Source organism: Pristiophorus japonicus, chromosome 27 (assembly GCF_044704955.1).
Source record: "Pristiophorus japonicus isolate sPriJap1 chromosome 27, sPriJap1.hap1, whole genome shotgun sequence".
NCBI classification, from domain to species: domain Eukaryota; kingdom Metazoa; phylum Chordata; class Chondrichthyes; family Pristiophoridae; genus Pristiophorus; species Pristiophorus japonicus.
Window position 1 is genome coordinate 3961542 of NC_092003.1, and position 20097 is coordinate 3981638.

The 20097-nt window shown below is 53.0% G+C and overlaps 1 protein-coding gene across 3 annotated transcripts in view; it reads right to left on the reverse strand.

Annotated features, from left to right (window-relative positions):
- Nucleotides 1–1198: 1198 nt before the first annotated feature.
- LOC139239425 (fermitin family homolog 3-like) overlaps nucleotides 1199–20097 on the reverse strand; it is a 65670-nt gene continuing 46771 nt past the window's right edge. For all 3 annotated transcript variants that reach the window (XM_070868153.1, XM_070868151.1, XM_070868152.1), the window contains 7 exons: nucleotides 18710–18759; nucleotides 16168–16289; nucleotides 14371–14477; nucleotides 11790–12011; nucleotides 8712–8836; nucleotides 6648–6789; nucleotides 1199–3714 (listed from right to left, as the gene is read on the reverse strand). In XM_070868153.1, coding sequence (XP_070724254.1) covers nucleotides 3535–3714; nucleotides 6648–6789; nucleotides 8712–8836; nucleotides 11790–12011; nucleotides 14371–14477; nucleotides 16168–16289; nucleotides 18710–18759 — 948 coding nt within the window. In that variant the 3' untranslated portion in view covers nucleotides 1199–3534. The remainder of the gene's footprint in view (nucleotides 3715–6647; nucleotides 6790–8711; nucleotides 8837–11789; nucleotides 12012–14370; nucleotides 14478–16167; nucleotides 16290–18709; nucleotides 18760–20097) is intronic.

Sequence of the window (20097 nt, forward strand, 5' to 3'; positions counted from 1 at the left end):
CCTCTTTCCAAATGCGCTGCTATGACATCCTTAATAATTGATTCCATCATCTTACCCACTACCGATGTCAGGCTGACCGGTCTATAATTCCCTGTTTTCTCTCTCCCTCCTTTTTTAAAAAGTGGGGTTACATTGGCTACCCGCCACTCGATAGGAACTGATCCAGAGTCAATGGAATGTTGGAAAATGACTGTCAATGCATCCGCTATTTCCAAGGCCACCTCCTTAAGTACTCTGGGATGCAGTCCATCAGGCCCTGGAGATTTATCGGCCTTCAATCCCATCAATTTCCCCAACACAATTTCCCGACTAATAAGGATTTCCCTCAGTTCCTCCTCCTTACTAGACCCTCTGACCTTTCTTATATCCGGAATGTTGTTAGTGCCCTCCTTAGTGAATACTGAACCAAAGTACTTGTTCAATTGGTCTGCCATTTCTTTGTTCCCCGTTATGACTTCCCCTGATTCTGACTGCAGGGGACCTACGTTTGTCTTTACTAACCTTTTCCTCTTTACATATCCATAGAAACTTTTGCAATCCGTCTTAATGTTCCCTGCAAGCTTCTTCTCATACTCCATTTTCTCTGCCCTAATCAAACCCTTTGTCCTCCTCTGCTGAGTTCTAAATTTCTCCCAGTCTCCGGGTTCGCTGCTATTTCTGGCCAATTTGTATGCTACTTCCTTGGCTTTAATACTATTTCTGATTTCCCTTGATAGCCACGGTTGACCCATCTTCTCTTTTTTATTTTTATGCCAGACAGGAATGTACAATTTTTGTAGTTCATCCATACAGTCTCTAAATGTCTGCCATTGCCCATTCACAGTCAACCCCTCAAGTATCATTCGCTTAGGTTAGAGGGATGGGCTTTGATGGGAGAGTCAGGGTACTGGAGGGATGGGCTTCGATGGGAGAGTTCGGGTACTGGAGGGATGGGCTTCGATGGGAGAGTTAGGGGACTGGAGGGATGGGCTTCGATGGGAGAGTTAGGGGACTGGAGGGATGGGCTTCGATGGGAGAGTTAGGGGACTGGAGGGATGGGCTTCGATGGGAGAGTTAGGGGACTGGAGGGATGGGCTTTGATGGTAGAGTTAGGGGACTGGAGGGATGGGCTTCGATGGGAGAGTTAGGGGACTGGAGGGATGGGCTTCGATGGGAGAGTTAGGGTACTGGAGGGATGGGCTTCGATGGGAGAGTTAGGGTAGAGGGATAGGCTTCAATGGGAGGGGTTAAACTTTAAACAGACACCATAAACCGAAACACGAGGCAAAACAAAAATAGTTTATTGCATAAATACAACTGATTAGTTTGAATTAAAAAGGAATATAAAAACTGTGTGTTTAAAATGCTCCAGTGCTTTCTCTGTCTGTACCCGGTTATGAAGTGCGTGTTATATACATCAGCGTCACTGAGATTTCTCAACTCCTTCACACAAAGCTGTTCTTGTACCTTCAGGCTGTTGAACCTCACGAGCTGGCCAATGACTCTGGTTTTCCAACGAGAAGCGTGCTTCCATGTTCAGTTGCGACGTGAAGGGCTAGGACACTGCAACATGTTCCCATTTCAAAATGAGAAGTGAGAACGCTAACGGAGCCATGATTCACAGAACTGCAGCCGAGGTCAGAGCCAGGTAAGGACGGATTCAGTCACAAACAGGTCCCCTCCCCTCGGCTCCCTGTGGGCAAGGAGTCTTCCTTAAGTGAGTACAGAGCCGAAGTTTGATCCAAACCAAAATGTGAATTTTCAGCTCTGAGTCTGCAAATCCTACCGGTAAACACAATTAATTTCCACAGTTTTCCATCCTCATTGGGATTGTGTACAATGGGAGTGAATGGGAAGGGGTTTGGGTCCATTGGGATTGTGTACAGTAGGAGTGAATGGGAAGGGGTTTGGATCCATTGGAAGTGAATGGGAAGAGGTTTGATCCATTGGGATTGTGTACAGTGGGAGTGAATGGGAAGGGGTTTGGGTCCATTGGGATTGTGTACAATGGGAGTGAATGGGAAGGGGTTTGTGTCCATTGGGATTGTGTACAGTGGGAGTGAATGGAAAGGGGTTTGGATCCATTGGGATTGTGTACAATGGGAGTGAACGGGAAGGGGGTTGGGTCCATTGGGATTGTGTACAGTGGGAGTGAATGGGAAGGGGTTTGGGTCCATTGGGATTGTGTACAGTGGGAGTGAATGGGAAGGGGTTTGGGTCCATTGGATCTCTACACTAAGATCAGATACCTACTTATTTGGAGTCATTGGTATGAATGGCAGCCCCTCACACGCTGGGCTCATTAACCTCAAACACAAGGTGGTCATCTTCAGCCCTCTCCACGACCATCCTCAATCCAATCCATCCACCAGGAGGCAAGTTTCCCTCCAGTGGCGGAGAATCCAAGTGATTCTCTGAGTTGCATGGAGCACCTTGCCAATCGATCCTTGACTGCTCAACGTTCTTGCACCTTCTGGCCTCCGGGCCTCCTTGCTGCTCTTCCCCACCACCCTCATGGACCAGCTCCTTGTCTGCACCAGAAAGTGGAGCTAAATACCGACTGGGATTCGCGTCTTCCGGACACAGTGCGAACGCCAATTCTCGCTGAGCAAGACCTTGAGTCGGGCGAAGTCCGGCTCCCTCGCATTTTGAGACATTAACCCAACACAGGGCCCGTGGCTAGTGACAGCTGTCGCTCGCTGTGTGACTGAGGCAGAGAACGACTGATTCCCCATCCCCACAGGCAAGGGTGTCCCCTTCTCCAACAACGCAAGCTGGTTGCTCGCAGACGAATGTCATTGCGTGTCTGGCCGCCAGGGTCAAAGAAAACTATGAGGCAGCCGGTTAGTGACCTGTTTCACTGTTGTATTACTGGTCTCTGAAGAAGAGGGAAGAGAGAGCGCGTGAGTATGTGGAAGAGTAGATAGCGCCAGATGTAGAGGGCTGGGAGGAGGTTCGTGTGGAGCATAAACATCAGCGGAGGACCATTCGGGCCGAACGGCCTGCTTCTGTGCTGTACAATCCTGTGCGGAAGGGGGAGAGGAGATAAGATGAGAGGGAAACGAGAGAAGGAAGCGGGGGCAGGGAGGCGGGGGGCTGGTGCAGAAGAGGGGAAACTGGAAGGGGAAGAGAGGAAAAAGGAGAGAGATGGGGAAGTGGAGGGAAAGGTGAGAAGGAGCGAACAGGATGAATAACCCTCATTCGGGACACATTGATACGAGAGGCAGGTGAGGAGGGAAAAGGTTTCAAACAATTGTTAAGTGATAACTGCACATGCCTGCACCGCTCCCAGTGACGGCCATTAAGAAGTATCTAAACCAACCCTCGGATGTACAGACATGCACATGCAAGGGAGCCCTTCCTTCGCATTGTTGAAGCTATTGTGTTCAGCTTGCTGGGCCAGCGATATTAATTCAGTTAGCATTCAAGGTTGAGGGTGGGGGGGGGGGGGGAGGGACCTATTATTTTTCTTTTACTACACGAAGCTTTTTTTTTAGTTCTGTGACGTATAACAGTGTCCTCCTGCCCCCGGCGATGGACTGACTGGGTCCTGACTCAAAGGGCCTCGTGTCCGCCCGTTAGTTTGTGAAAGAGTTCTTCGTTCAGGATCTCGCTCTGGTCCTTGGCACGGGTGGACAGGAAGATGTAACCACCGATGTACTCGTGGACGATTTTGCAGTCGGCCGTCAGGCAGCTGAAGGCGATGTTGATGTTTTCGTCAAACTCAATCGCGACCTGAGGACATACAACGATTGAACGTGTAAATTAAACTCCCGGAAAATAAATGAATACATTTCCACTGGCCGGAGGACACAGATTTCAGATCGTGGGCAAAGAATCCAGAGTGTGGAGGGGGGGGAGGGGCAGGGGGGAAGATTAGGAGAATGTTTTTACACAGCGAGTTGTTGTGATCTGGAACACGCTGCCTGAACGGGCGGTGGGAACAGATTCAATAGTGACTGAGCTGAGCACCTTTTCCTAAACGCTGCCTAATTCTGTGAGCTCTGTCAGGAACTGCGTTTAACCCTTGGTTCGTGCTTAAGAGTTCTGGTCCGTGTTTAAGAGTTCTGGTCCGTGTTTAAGAGTTATGGTCCGTGTTTAAGAGTTATGGTCCGTGTTTAAGAGTGTTGGTCCGTGTTTAAGAGTGTTGGTTCGTGTTTAAGAGTGCTGGTCCGTGTTTTTGATCAATGTTCAGGAGCGTGCAAGTTTGGGTTTCGGAGTATCAGTGGTTTGAAACCCTTTGCGCCAGGTTTAGCCCTCAGATGGACCACGGTCCCATCAATTACAGGAGGGACGAGCACAGTGAGGTGAAGGGGGCAGCCTGCAACAGGCCAGAGGCCAGCCAGTAACGTCGGCTCAGTGAACACACGGGGCTCAGCGCAGTACATGAACTCAAATGAATCCAGAGACGATGTGGAAAAAAATATCTAAGACACGCCAGGGCGAGGGGAGAGTGGTGGGGGTGGCACTAATCTTTTCTTGTTGTAAAACTGCAGTCTGTATAAACGAGACTGTGAGCCAATCTGGCAGTGAGGGAGGGAGGTGCAGCAGCTATCTGGAATTTCTGTACAGCAGCCAAGCTAAGGGTGTAACCTGTAATTAACCTCGAAAAACATTTGACTCAATTCAATACCTTCTCCGCGTACCTCATCCCACCTCAGTGCCAGACTGCATGTAAATCAGTCGGAGTGTGACATCGTCTTGAATCAGACGCTTTGTCCCCCTCACTGACAGTGGCTATGATTCACATGGCCCCCCCTCAGTAAGTCTCTTGCTTACTGCTGCTGTGGTTCAGCCTCTCCTTTTCTGTCTGTCTCTCTCTCTCTCTCTCCGATATATGGCATTCGCTCTGTTTTCTCTCCATGCACTGTGACTCAGCCCCTATCTGCTTGTCTCAGCCACTCCCTGCGTGAATATGTTTCAAAAACAACTTGTATTTATAGAGCGCCTTCAATGTAGGGAAACGTCCCAGGAGTATTATGAGATAAAAGTATGACACCGAGCTGCAGAAGGAGAAATTAGCGCAGGTGACCAAAAGCTTGGTCAAAGAGGTAGGTTTTAAGGAGCGTCTTGAAGGAGGAGAGAGAGATAGAGAGGCGGAGAGGGTTAGGGAGGGAGTTCCAGGCAACAGAAGGCACAGCCACCAATGGTTGAGCGATTATAATCAAGAATGCTCAAGCGGGCAGACTTGGTGCAAGTTCGGACACGGGGCAGCCGGGTTTTGAATCACTTGTAGTTTACGTAGGGTAGAATGTGGGAGGCCAGCCAGGAGTTATTTGGAATAGTCAAGTCTAGAAGTATGGATGAGGGTTTCTGCAGCGGATGAGCTGAGGCAGGGGGTGGGGGGGGGGGGGGGGGGACGGGTGATGTTATGGAGGTGGAAATAGGCAGTCTTAGTCATGCTGCCGATATTTGGCCAAAGTTCATTTCAGGCTCAAATATGACAAAAAGAGGAGGAACACACACCATCGATGGACCTTATTTCAGTTTGACATTCTTATTTCCCCAGAGTTGATCTTACTGAACAATGTTTTTTTCCTCAATCTTTCTCTGTCCCAGGGGAAACCAACTGAAGTCCCCAAACACTGGTCCCTGCTGGGGTCAGGTACCAAGGGCCATGAGGGTCAGAACAGGCTGGAGGGACTGATTGGCCTCTTCCTGTTGCTATGGTCCAAGCTCAACACTCGGGTCTGTGCGGATTGGGAGCACACCAGCTGACCCATGGGTGCTTGGAATCACAATACACTTCTCAAATCAGCCGTGGCTCAGTGGGCAGCACCCCCGCCTCCGAGTCAGAAGGCTGTGGATTCAAGTCCCACTCCAGAGACTTGAGCACAAAAACCAAGGACGACACTCCCCGCTGCTAGTACTGAGGGAGCGCCGCACTGTCCGAGGGGCAGTACTGAGGGAGCGTCGCACTGTCGGAGGGTCAGTACTGAGGGAGCGCCGCACTGTCGGAGGGTCAGTACTGAGGGAGCGCCGCACTGTCGGAGGGTCAGTACTGAGGGAGCGCCGCACTGTCCGAGGGGCAGTACTGAGGGAGCGCCGCACTGTCGGAGGGTCAGTACTGAGGGAGCGCCGCACTGTCGAAGGGACAGTACTGAGGGAGCGTCGCACTGTCGGAGGGTCAGTACTGAGGGAGCGCCGCACTGTCGGAGGGACAGTACTGAGGGAGCGCCGCACTGTCGGAGGGTCAGTACTGAGGGAGCGCCGCACTGTCGGAGAGACAGTACTGAGGGAGCGCCGCACTGTCGGAGGGGCAGTACTGAGGGAGCGCCGCACTGTCGGAGGTGCCATCTTTCGGATGAGACGTTAAACCGAGGCCCCGTCCGCCCTCTCGGGTGGATGTAAAAGACCCCAGGGCCACTATTGGAAGAAGAGCAGGGGAGTTCTCCCCGGTATCCTGGGGCCAATATTTACCCCATAATCAACGTCACTAAAAACAGAGTATCTGGGTCATTATCACATTGCTGTGTGTGGGAGCTTGCTGTGCGCAAATTGGCGTTTTCCACATTACAACAGTGAGCGCACTCCGATAGTACTTCATTGGCTGTAAAGCACTTTGGGTCATCTGGAGGTCATGAAAGGCACTATATAAATGGAAATCTTTCTTTCTTGATCTAAAAAGGTCAATAATGAATATCAAGAGCCCCCCTCTCTCCCTGTACCTGTCGGATGTCCCAGTTGACGTTCCACTGCCTCATGTTGTTGAAGCGCCACATCTTCACCACATCTCCCACATTCAAGTCAATGCGGATCAGTCGGTTCGGGGCGATGCCCAACACTTCGTCCTTCTTACAGCCCTTGAACCTGTGGCCAACAGTCACAGATCAGTACCGAGCTTTGCCAGGCGACCCGTGATCCTGTACACCCATCACAGTCTCTGTCACCCCCTCCCCCTCCGGGGACCCTGTACACCTATCACAGTCTCTGTGCCCCCCTCCCCCTCCTGGGACTCTGTACACCCATCACAGTCTCTGTCACCCACTCCCCCTCCGGGGACCCTGTACACCCATCACAGTCTCTGTCACCCCCTCCCCCTCCGGGGACCCTGTACACCCATCACAGTTTCTGTCACCCACTCCCCCTCTGGGGACCCTGTACACCCATCACAGTTTCTGTCACCCACTCCCCCTCTGGGGACCCTGTACACCCATCACAGTCTATGTCACCCCCTCCCCCTCCGGGGACCCTGTACACCCATCACAGTCTCTGTGCCCCCCTCCCCCTCCCACCCCGGGGACCCTGTACACCCATTACAGTCTCTGTCACCCCCTCCCCCTCCGGGGACCCTGTACACCCATCACAGTCTCTGTCACCCTCTCCCCCTCCGGGGACCCTGTACACCCATCACAGTCTCTGTGCCCCCCTCCCCCTCCCACCCCGGGGACTCTGTACACCCATCAAAGTCTCTGTGCCCCCCTCCCCCTCCGGGGACCCTGTACACCCATCACAGTCTCTGTCACCCCCTCCCCCTCCGGGGACCCTGTACACCCATCACAGTCTCTGTGCCCCCCTCCCCCTCCGGGGACTCTGTACACCCATCACAGTCTCTGTCACCCACTCCCCCTCCGGGGACGCTGTACACCCATCACAGTCTCTGTCACCCCCTCCCCCTCCGGGGACCCTGTACACCCATCACAGTCTCTGTGCCCCCCTCCCCCTCCCCCTCCGGGGACCCTGTACACCCATCACAGTCTCTGTCACCCCCCACAGGACCCTGTACACCCATCACAGTCTCTGTCACCCCCTCCCCCTCCGGGGACCCTGTACACCCATCACAGTCTCTGTCACCCCCTCCCCCTCCGGGGACCCTGTACACCCATCACAGTCTCTGTCACCCCCCACAGGACCCTGTACACCCATCACAGTCTCTGTCATCCCCCCCTCCCCACCCCCCGGGAACCTGTACACCCAGCACAGTCTCTCCCCCCCGGGACCCTGTACACCAAAACACAGTCTCTCTCCCCCCCCCCCCTCCGGACCCTGTACACCCAACACAGTCTCTCCCCCCCCGGACCCTGTACACCCAAACACAGTCTCTCCTCCCCGGGACCCTGTACACCCAACACAGTCTCTCTCCCACCCCCCCCCCCGGGACCCTGTACACCCAACACAGTCTCTCCCCCACCCCCCCCGGGACCCTGTACACCCAACACAGTCTCTCTCCCCCCACCCCCCCCCCCCCCCCGGGACCCTGTACACCCAACACAGTCTCTCCCCCACCCCCCCCGGGACCCTGTACACCCAACACAGTCTCTCCCCCACAGGACCCTGTACACCCAACACAGTCTCTCCCCACCCCCCCATCCCCCCTCCCCACCCCCGGAGCCCTGGCCATCAAACAGAGTCTCTACCCCCCCTACCCCACCCCCTCCCCGGGGCCGTGTACAAACCCAACAGTCTTGCTCTGAATAAATTACGCATATACCAGGAAAATGGACGATCTGGGTCATTATTACATCCCTCTTCGTGGGATCTTACTCTGCACAAAATGGCTGTCGCGTTTCCGACATTACAATAGTGACTAAAAAAATTACTTCATTGGCTGTAAAGCGCTTTGGGATGTCCTGAGGTTGCTATATAAATGCAAGTTCTTTCCCCCCCCCCCCACTTATAATGAGGCCAGGTGATGATTCCACTTGCTACGCCCCCTGCTGCATTGGGAGGACGCGATCGCAGCCCGTTTTCCCGTTTTCTGAAATCGGTTTCAGGTGAATAAAGCCCTTTACCTGACGACAAAGTAGGACAGACCGAACTCCGGGAGCGACTGCCAGGCTTGAATGAACTTCATCTTGGTTTCCATGAGGGCAAGCTGGGCGATGTTCTGATAAGCCTCCAGAATGCGAGGGGTTAGCTGCGAGAGGCAAGGCATGAACATAAGAACACAAGAAATAGGAGCAGGAGTCGGCCACACGGCTGATCTGATCTTGGCCTCAACTCCACTTCCCTGCCCTCTCCCCATTGTCCTTAACTCTGCTGTAGTTCAAGAATCTGTCTATCCCAAATATATTCAATGACCCAGCAGAGAATTCCCGAGATTCACGACCCTCTGAGAGAAGAAATTCCTCCTCATCTCCATCTTAAATGGGCGACCCCTTATTCTGAGACTATGTCCCCTAGTTCTAGATCCCCCCACGAGGGGAAACATCCTCTCAGCATCTACCTTGTTGAGCCCCCTCAGAATCTTGTACATTTCAATACGATCACCTCTCATTCTTCTAAACTCCAATGAGTACAAGCCCAACCTTTCCTCTTAAGTGTTGTGTAAGCAATAACTGTTAGACTGAGTACTGTTTAACTCCATGAGGTATGTCCTTGGCTCTGCTTTATTAAGGCCCAAAGTGACTAATATACAAAATGGCTGACCTTTTATACTTTGGCTTCACACACGTGTGTGCAGCCCAATGGCCTCCAACAGTAACGCCAACTAGTGGCTAGTGATCCCAAAAGTACATACATGACAATAAGACAACCGTTTCATCCCAGGAATCAACCTAGTGAACCTTCTCTGAACTGCTTCCAATGCCAGCATATCCCTTCTTAAATACAGAGATCAAAACTGTACGCAGTGCTCCAGGTGTGGCCTCACCAATACCCTGAAAGGTTATAGCTTGTGATTTGTTTTCTTTGATCAGCTGGGTGACCCCGAGTTTGAGTCTCTGAATCAAGCTATTGAGGATTCCATCCAGAGAGAGTTTCCATTTGCCCGTTATCAGGTACATAATCTCCCTCTCTCGGCTCCGCATGTCCAACACTGTGGCAAACACTGAGGCTTAGGGAGCCCCAAGTGTGGACCGGCGAAATGTGGGAAATCAGCTAAAAGCATACAGGTACAGATCCCCCATCTTATCACTGTGTGGGGGGAATCACAGACACATACCCCCGTCCCATCTGTGTGTGTGTGTGGGGGAATCACAGACACATACCCCCGTCCCATCTGTGTGTGTGTGGGGGGGAAATCACAGACACATACCCCCGTCCCATCTGTGTGTGTGTGGGGGGGAATCACAGACACATACCCCCGTCCCATCTGTGTGTGTGTGGGGGGGAATAACAGACACATACCCCCGTCCCATCTGTGTGTGTGTGTGTGTGTGTGGGGGGGAATCACAGACACAGACCCCCGCCCCATCACTGTGTGTGTGTGTGTGTGTGGGGGGGGGAATCACAGACACATACCCCCGTCCCATCTGTGTGTGTGGGGGGGGGAATCACAGACACATACCCCCGTCCCATCTGTGTGTGTGGGGGGGGGAATCACAGACACATACCCCCGTCCCATCTGTGTGTGTGGGGGGGGAAATCACAGACACAGACCCCCGACCCATCACTGTGTGTGTGTGTGGGGGAAATCACAGACACAGACCCCTGTCCCATCACTATGTGTGTGTGTGGGGGGAATCACAGACACAGACCCCCGTCCCATCACTATGTGTGTGTGTGGGGGAATCACAGACACAGACCCCCGTCCCATCACTGTGTGTGTGTGGGGGGGAATCACAGACACAGACCCCCGTCCCATCACTGTGTGTGTGTGGGGGGGAATCACAGACACAGACCCCCGTCCCATCACTGTGTGTGTGTGGGGGGGAATCACAGACACAGACCCCCGTCCCATCACTATGTGTGTGTGTGGGGGGGAATCACAGACACAGACCCCCGTCCCATCACTGTGTGTGTGTGTGGGGGGGAATCACAGACACAGACCCCCGTCCCATCACTATGTGTGTGTGTGGGGGGGAATCACAGACACAGACCCCCGTCCCATCACTGTGTGTGTGTGTGGGGGGGAATCACAGACACAGACCCCATCCCATCACTGTGTGTGTGTGGGGGGGAATCACAGACACAGACCCCCGTCCCATCACTGTGTGTGTGTGTGGGGGGGAATCACAGACACAGACCCCCATCCCATCACTGTGTGTGTGTGGGGGGGAATCACAGACACAGACCCCCGTCCCATCACTATGTGTGTGTGGGGGGGAATCACAGACACAGACCCCCGTCCCATCACTGTGTGTGGGGGGGAAATCACAGACACAGACCCCCGTCCCATCACTGTGTGTGTGTGGGGGGGAATCACAGACACAGACCCCCGTCCCATCACTATGTGTGTGTGGGGGGGAATCACAGACACAGACCCCCGTCCCATCACTATGTGTGTGTGTGGGGGAATCACAGACACAGACCCCCATCCCATCACTGTGTGTGTGTGGGGGGGAATCACAGACACAGACCCCCGTCCCATCACTATGTGTGTGTGGGGGGGAATCACAGACACAGACCCCCGTCCCATCACTGTGTGTGGGGGGGAAATCACAGACACAGACCCCCGTCCCATCACTGTGTGTGTGTGGGGGGGAATCACAGACACAGACCCCCGTCCCATCACTGTGTGTGTGTGTGGGGGAATCACAGACACAGACCCCCGTCCCATCACTGTGTGTGTGTGGGGGGGGAATCACAGACACAGACCCCCGTCCCCTCACTATACGTGTGCGAGAGGCGGGGGGGGGGAATCACAGACCCCTGTCCTGTCCGTCCCCTCACTATACGTGTGTGTGAGAGGCAGGGGGAAATCACAGACCCCTGTCCTGTCTGTCCCCTCACTATACGTGTGTGAGAGGCGGGGGGGGAATCACAGACCCCTGTCCTGTCCGTCCCCTCACTATATGTGTGTGAGAGGCAGGGGGAAATCACAGACCCTTGTCCTGTCCGTCCCATATTGCGAGCTGTTGAGAGTGGCCTCTGAACACCGGGAGTTAGGGAGCACCATGTTTTGGGGTGATGTGTGGCCGTTCCCCTACCTGTTTGACCTTGTACTTCTTCTGATATCTGGTCGACACGAGCGACTTTGTGTTGATGTCCTCTGAGTTGGTGTCGGAGGTGACCTGCGAGTCGGAGTTGACCTTCTGCATGGTGAGGAAGGAGCGAATGTTCTGGACCTCACTGGGGTAGGAGCTGTCTGCCATGGTTTTATTCTTAGCTGCTAACCGACAGGCTGCCATCCATTTGGCATATTGTTCCTCCTGGCAAAAAACAGGTAGTCAGAAATGAATCCTCTTTTTCGAAAAAAAACAGATTTTGCTCCACTTTTCCCCCAACCCACTCTTCTAACTCTTGCCGAAGTACCATCCCACCGTCACCTTGCCCAGGTAGCCGCTCCTCGTGCGAGGTTACAGAGCGAGTGCCGCCTGGCTATTCAACTTCAGAGGGCATCACATCCCCCCACCCCCACCCCGAGAGCCACACACTCTCCTCAGCAGGCCGGGGAGCAGAAGGTGCAGCGTGGCGGCTAGGCCCAGCAGACTGAGCGGCTCCCGGCCTGCGAGCGCCATCGGAGCAGGCCGGGGAGGCGGAAGGAGCAGTGTGGAGGTGCACCACTCCAGGGAGCAGCACGTGCTGGAGCAGGAGAGCAACGGCAGTGAAGAGGGACATCACCAAGATCCAGGTCGGTGATTGGAGCAGCAGCTACCGCAGGAGCGACGAGGTCAGGGCGCAGGAGCGGCAAGAGACCGTAGAGGGACGTGATCGGGGCCCAGGAGAGGCGTGAGTTCAGGGCGAGAAGAGGCGAGGGCCTAGGGGCAGCACGGGCCCAGCCCACACTGTGCAATATGTGTGCGCACTAGGTCCGTGCAGCAGAGCTGGTCTCCAGTCGTCCTGGTTAACCCTTGCCACTGGACCAAGACCCAGCTCTGTCAAGACACCAGCCACCCCACGTTAAAAAAATCCACCCACAGGCATCTTCCACCCTTCAGGATGTAGTTCGGGATCCGGAACTTTTTGATGTGGAAGCAAGTCATCCTCGATTCGAGGGACTGCTTAGGATGATGACAGCAGGAATTCAGTGGATGGCAATCAGTAGCAGGAGCCTTGGCAGCTTTACCCCTTCCTAACCCATGGGTACTGAGGCCCAAAGGTAGGTCCCGCCGCCGCCTCCACTGACTTGGCGCGGGACGTTAATTCGACTTCACCGCTCCGCGTGGCTCGGTACCACAGCAGGCAGAGCCCTGTGCTGTCCCCTTTAAGTCGGGACAGTGCTTAACTCTTCTCGTCCTGACCCCCGCACCCCCAATGGCCAGCCACCCCCTTTTCGCCTGTACCTCTCTCTCTCTCTGTGCCATGTATTGCTCCCCAGCTGAGAGGCGGAAGGAGGCAGCTCATGTTGTCCCAGGAGTCTGCCATGACCAGCCACAAGAGGGATGCACCGAGCCTGGCCTGTGGGGCACTGCCCCCTGGTGGCATGACAGCGATTGGCAATTATTTGAAGCACGCTAGCAGACCATGGCCATCAGTTATACTGATATTTTCCTGCTGTGTCAGGGCCTGAAAGCGCTCAAGGCCCCACTATGTGTCAGCCGTAGCACCCTCGCCTCTGAGTCAGAAGATTGTGCGTTCAAGTCCCACACCAGGGACTTGAGCACAAAAAAATCTAGGCTGACACTCCAGTGCCAGTACTGAGGGAGCGCCGCACTGTCGGAGGGGCAGTACTGAGGGAGCACCGCACTGTCGGAGGGGCAGTACTGAGGGAGCGCCGCACTGTCGGAGGGGCAGTACTGAGGGAGCATCGCACTGTCGGAGGGGCAGTACTGAGGAGCGGCGCACTGTCGGAGGGGCAGTACTGAGGAGCGCCGCACTGTCGGAGGGGCAGTACTGAGGGAGCACCGCACTGTCAGAGGGGCAGTACTGAGGAGCGCCGCACTGTCGGAGGGGCAGTACTGAGGAGCGCCGCACTGTCGGAGGGGCAGTACTGAGGGAGCGCCGCACTGTCGGAGGGGCAGTACTGAGGGAGCACCGCACTGTCGGAGGGGCAGTACTGAGGAGCGCCGCACTGTCGGAGGGGCAGTACTGAGGGAGTGCCGCACTGTCGGAGGGGCAGTACTGAGGGAGCACCGCACTGTCGGAGGGGCAGTACTGAGGAGCGCCGCACTGTCGGAGGGGCAGTACTGAGGGAGCGCCGCACTGTCGGAGGTGCCGTCTTTTGGATGAGACTTTAAACACAGTCCTCTAATGTGGACGTAAAAGATCCCATGGCACTATTTTGAAGAAGAGCAGGGAGTTATCCCCGGTGTCTTGGGACCAATAGTTAACCCTCAATCAACATCACTAAAAACAGATTATCTGGTCATTATCACATTGCTGTTTGTGGGAGCTTGCTGTGCGTAAATTGGCTGCCGCGTTTCCCACATTACAACAGTGACTACACTCCAAAAGTACTTCATTAGCTGTAAGGCGTTCTGGGACGTCCGGTGGTCGTGAAAGGCGCTATAGAAATGCAAGTCTTCCTTTACTACTGTCTGTCCCAGCCCGTTACAGATCAAATGAACCACACCCAGTCACCGCCTCCCCACCCCCCAGTTCGATCCCAGCCTGTGTACCCCAACTCACATTCTCACAGCGTAGGATGACTTCGTTCATCCCTTCCGGAGCCGGGATCAGTAGTTTGATGCAGAACTTCTGAGCGGCAATGTTGACGTCGGGAGCGACCTCGCAACCTGCGGGGCGGGTAGGGGGAGGTGGGAATGGGCGGGAATGGACGGAAGAACGTTGAGGCAGGGTTAGAGTTCAGTGAGGGAGCTGGGATGGTCAGACAGAGAAATGCAGGCACTCTCTCTGCTGGTGTATGTCGCATTGTACGTCCTCCAAGTGGGAGTATAGTTATGTTACTAGATTGTCTTTGGTCCCTGCCACAAACTGCGTTCCCCAGCCACTGACTCCATCCCTCTCCCTAGCATCTGTCTGAGGCTGAACCAGACTGTTCGCAACCTGGGTGTCATATTTGTCCCTGAAATGAGCTTCTGGCCACATATCTGCGTCATAACTAAGACCGCCTATTTCCACCTCCATAACATCGCCCGTCTCCACCCCTGCCTCAGCTCATCCGCTGCTGAAGCCCTCATCCGTGCCTTTGTTACCTCTAGACTTGACTATTCCAATGCAGTCCTGGCTGGCTTCCCACATTCTACCCGGCGTAAGCTAGAGGTGATCCAAAACTCTGCTGCCCCGTGTCCTAACTCACACCGAGTCCCGCTCACCCATCACCCCCTGTGCTCGCTGACCTACATTGACTCCCGGTTAAGCAACACCTCGTTTTCAAAATTCTCATCCTTGTTTGCAAATTCCTCCATGGCCCTCGCCCCCTCCCTATCTCTGTAACCTCCTCCAGCCCCACAACCCTCCCATGATATCTGCACTCCTCTAAATTCTGCCCTCCTGAGCATCCCTGATTATAATCGCTCCACCATCGGTGGCCGTGCCTTCTGTTGCCTGGGCCCCAAGCTCTGGAACTCCCTCCCTAAACCTCTCCGCCTCTCTCTCCTCCTTCAAGACGCTCCTCAAAACCGACCTCTTTGACCCAGCTTTTGGTCACCTGCGCTAATTTCTTCTTATGTGGCTTGGTGTCAATTTCTGACTGATATCACTCCTTGTGAAGTGCCTTGGGACATTTTACCGTGTTAAAGGCGCTATATAAATACAAATTGTTGTTGTATTAGTAATCCAGAGGCCGGGACTTACAATCCGTGCATTCAGATCCCAACATTCAGTAAATAATATAAAAATCTGTTAATAAAAAGTTGGTCTCAGTAAAAGTGATCATGAAGCTGTGAGATTGGCATTAAAAACCCCAACTGGTTCATTAATGTCTCTTTTGGGGAAGGAAATCTGCCCCTCCTAACCCTGGGGTGCCCCACTGGGACCCGCAGATGAGACGTTAAACCGAGGCCCCGTCTGCCCTCTCGGGTGGATGGAAAAGATCCCATGGCCACTATTTCAAAGAAGAGCAGGGGAGTTATCCCCGATGTCTTGGCCAATATTTATCCCTCAATCAACACAACAGATTATCTGGGTCATTATCACATTGTGGGAGCTTGCTTTGCGCAAATTGGCTGCCGCGTTTCCTACATTACAACAGTGACCACACTTCAAAAAGCACTTCACTGGCTGTAAAGCGCTCTGAGACGTCCGGGGGTTGTGAATGGCGCTATAGAAATGAAAGTCTTTTTCTTCTCCAGCCTCCCCACGTAACTGAAGTCCCTCATCCCTGGAACCACTCTCGAAAATCTTTCCTGCACCCTCTCACGGTGTACACTCTACGACCCGCTCTGGGGCAGATGGTCTAATTCCCTCTCTCCCTCGCCAAACCCCACCCCCACAGATGCCCGAGCAGCTTCCGAAATTCCTCACCCTTGAGGTTCATCTGCTGGATGGGCTCCCCAAACGCCTCTTGGTTTTTGTAGCACGAGATGGTCATTTCCTTAAATATGAACCAGTACTGCTTGTAAGCTTTCAGCGTCAGCTTCTTGGGCCTGGAGAGAGGGAAAACGGGAAAAGAATTAGATCCACGTGTGAATGTCCGTGTGCCCCTGCTTCAAGGAGCCTGACTGTCTCACTGTCCCACTGGCAGTTTACATCAGCGGCAGGTCGGGGCCATAAAAGGAGCGACAAGCATACCACTCCAGGGAGCAGCGCGAGTTGGTGCAGGAGGGCGACGGCAGCGAAGAGTGACGTCATCAAGGTCCAGGTCGGTGATTGGAGCATGGGCAGATACAGCAGGAGCAGCGAGGTCGGGGCGAAGGAGCGGCGAGAGACTGTAGAGTGACGTGGTCAGGGCCCAGGGAACGCGTGAGTTCGGGGCCCAGAAGAGGCGAGGGCCCAGGGGCAGCACGGGCCCAGCCCACACTGCGATATGTGTGTGCGCACTAGGTCCGTGCAGCAGAGCTGGTCTCCAGTTGTCTTGGTTAATTCTTGCTACTGGACCAAGACCTCGCTCTGTCAAGCCCGTGTGGTGGCTGGTGTACAACGGCCACCACACATTAAAAAATCCACCCACAGGCATCTTCCACCCTTCAGGATGTAGTTCGGATCCTTCACTGAAACACCTGTGAACTCATCCTTTCTGGCGTGGAAGCAAGTCATTCCTCGATTCGAGGGACTGCCTATGATAGTTGATCCAATGTGGTCACCGGGATTTCACAACTCTGGATAAATTATTCCTGTTTGACCGATTGGGGAGGACCAGGGGAGACGCGTTTAAAATACGCCAGAGTAGGAATAGACAACCTGTATTTATATAGCGCCTTTAACGTAGTGAAACATCCCAAGGCACTTCACAGGAGTGTTATGAGATAATAATTTGACACCGAGACGCATAAGTAGAAATTAGCAGAGGTGATTAAAAGCTTGGTCAAAGAGGTAGGTTTTAAGGAGCGTCTTGAAGGAGGAAAGAGAGGTAGAGAGGTAGAGAGGTTTAGGGAGGGAGTTCCAGAGCTTGGGGCCCAGGCAACAGAAGGCACAGCCACCAATGGTTGAGCGATTATAATCAGGGATACTCAAGAGGGCAGAATTAGAGGAGCACAGACATCTCGGGGGGTTGTGGGGCTGGAGGAGGTTACAGAGATAGGGAGGGGCGAGGGTCATGGATGGATTTGAAAACATGAATGAGAATTTTGAAATCGAGGCATTGGCGGACCGGGAGCCAATGTAGGTCAGTAAGCACAGGGGTGACACGGGAGAGCGGGACTTGGTGCAAGTTACAGGCTAAATGAGTGGGCAAAAATTTGGCAGATGGAGTATAATGTTGGAAAGTGTGAGGTCGTGCACTTTGGCAGAAAAAAATCAAAGAGCAAGTTATTATTTAAATGGAGAAAGATTGCAAATTGCTGCAGTACAGCGGGACCTGGGGGTCCTTGTGCATGAAACACAAAAGGATAGTATACAGGTGCAGCAAGTGATCAAAAAGACCAATGGTATCTTGGCCTTTATTGCAAAGGGGATGGAGTATAAAAACAGGGAAGTCTTGCTCCAGTTATACAGGGTATTGGTGAGGCCACACCTGGAATACTGCGTGCAGTTTTGGTTTCCATATTTACGAAAGAATATACTTGCTTTGGGGGTAGTTCAGAGAAGGTTGATTCCGGGCATAAGGGGGTTGACTTATGAGGAAAGGTTGAGTAGGTTGGGCCTCTACTCATTGGAATTCAGAAGAATGTGAGGTGATCTTATTGAAGTGTATAAGATTATGAGGGTGCAGAGAGGATGTTTCCACTGATGGGGGGGAGACTAGAACTAGAGGGCATGATCTTAGAATAAGGGGCCGCCCATTTAAAACTGAGATGAGGAGAAATTTCTTCTCTCAGAGGTTTGTAAATCTGTGGAATTCGCTGCCTCAGAGAGCTGTGGAGGCTGGGATACTGAATAAATTTAAGACGGAAATGGACAGTTTCTTATACGATAAGGGATTATGGGGAGCGGGCGGGGAAGTGGAGCTGAGTCCATGATCTTATTGAATGGTGGAGCAGGGTCGAGGGGCCGTATGGCCTACTCCTGCTCCAGTTCTTATGTTCTTTTGAGTTAGGACACAGTCAGCGAGCACAGGTGTGATGGGTGAATGGGACACTGTGCGAGTTAGGACACGGGGCAGCAAGCACAGGGGGTGATGAGTGAGCGGGACTCGGTGCGAGTTAGGACACGGGGCAGCGAGCACAGGGGGTGATGGGTGAGTGGGACCTGGTGCGAGTTAGGACACGGGGCAGCGAGCACAGGGGGTGATGAGTGAGCGGGACTGGGTGTGAGTAGAACCTTTTCCAATATCCATATTCTAAATGTACTTTTCCCCCATTGAACTTTCTTTGCCTGCTGGCCTGATGTAACTCGAGCCGGCACCCTGCGGGATGTTGCACCCTACAATCCGGAACACTGTGAAACCCCACCCCGGGGTGCAGCTTACCTGAAGAGCTTGAGGTTGTCTCTGAGCTCGGGAATCGAGGTGATGCTGTCCTGGAAAAGAGGCAGAGAGAGTTACAGTCCGTCCGCAGTGCCAGACCATCCTTCCTCCCACCCTCCGCCACTCTCCAACACTTGGGAGGGGGTGCGAAAGTAATCAGATTTCTTTCTCCCCCCCCTCCCTGTCCCGAAGGTGCTGCTGTACGGTCCCATCAGCACCGGGCACCCTCCACCAACCTCATTCTTCCAGCGCAAGCCTTGTTGACAGGCTATCTGTCCTGGAAAAGACTTCACAGTCAAGCCCGACCTGGAATGCCTCCTAACACTTGGGCTATCCAACAGGCGTCACTGGATAGTACCCATGAGTGGTAGCCCTAGCTCACACCGCAATCTAAACACACACAAATAAAGTCACACAACTAAACACTCAACTAAAGTCACGCACACGTTACTGAAGTCACACAACTAAAGTCACACACACGTTACTAAAGTCACACAACTAAAGTCACGCACACGTTACTAAAGTCACACAACTAAAGTCACGCACACGTTACTAAAGTCACGCACACGTTACTAAAGTCACACAACTAAAGTCACACACACGTTACTAAAGTCACACAACTAAAGTCACGCACACATTAAAGTCACACACACGTTACTAAAGTCACACACGTTACTAAAGTCACACAACTAAAGTCACGCACACGTTACTAAAGTCACACAACTAAAGTCACACACACGTTACTAAAGTCACACAACTAAAGTCACGCACACATTAAAGTCACACACACGTTACTAAAGTCACGCACACGTTACTAAAGTCACACAACTAAAGTCACACACACGTTACTAAAGTCACACAACTAAAGTCACACACACACAACTAAAGTCACGCACACGTTACTAAAGTCACACAACTAAAGTCACACACACATAACTAAAGTCACGCACACGTTACTAAAGTCACACAACTAAAGTCACACACACATAACTAAAGTCACGCACACGTTACTAAAGTCACGCACACGTTACTAAAGTCACACAACTAAAGTCACGCACACGTTACTAAAGTCACACAACTAAAGTCACACACACGTTACTAAAGTCACACAACTAAAGTCATGCACACGTTACTAAAGTCACACACGTTACTAAAGTCACGCAACTGAAGTCACGCACACGTTACTAAAGTCACACAACTAAAGTCATGCACACGTTACTAAAGTCACACACGTTACTAAAGTCACACATCTAAAGTCACACACACGTTACTAAAGTCACACAACTAAAGTCATGCACACGTTACTAAAGTCACACACGTTACTAAAGTCACGCAACTGAAGTCACGCACACGTTACTAAAGTCACGCAACTAAAGTCACGCACACGTTAC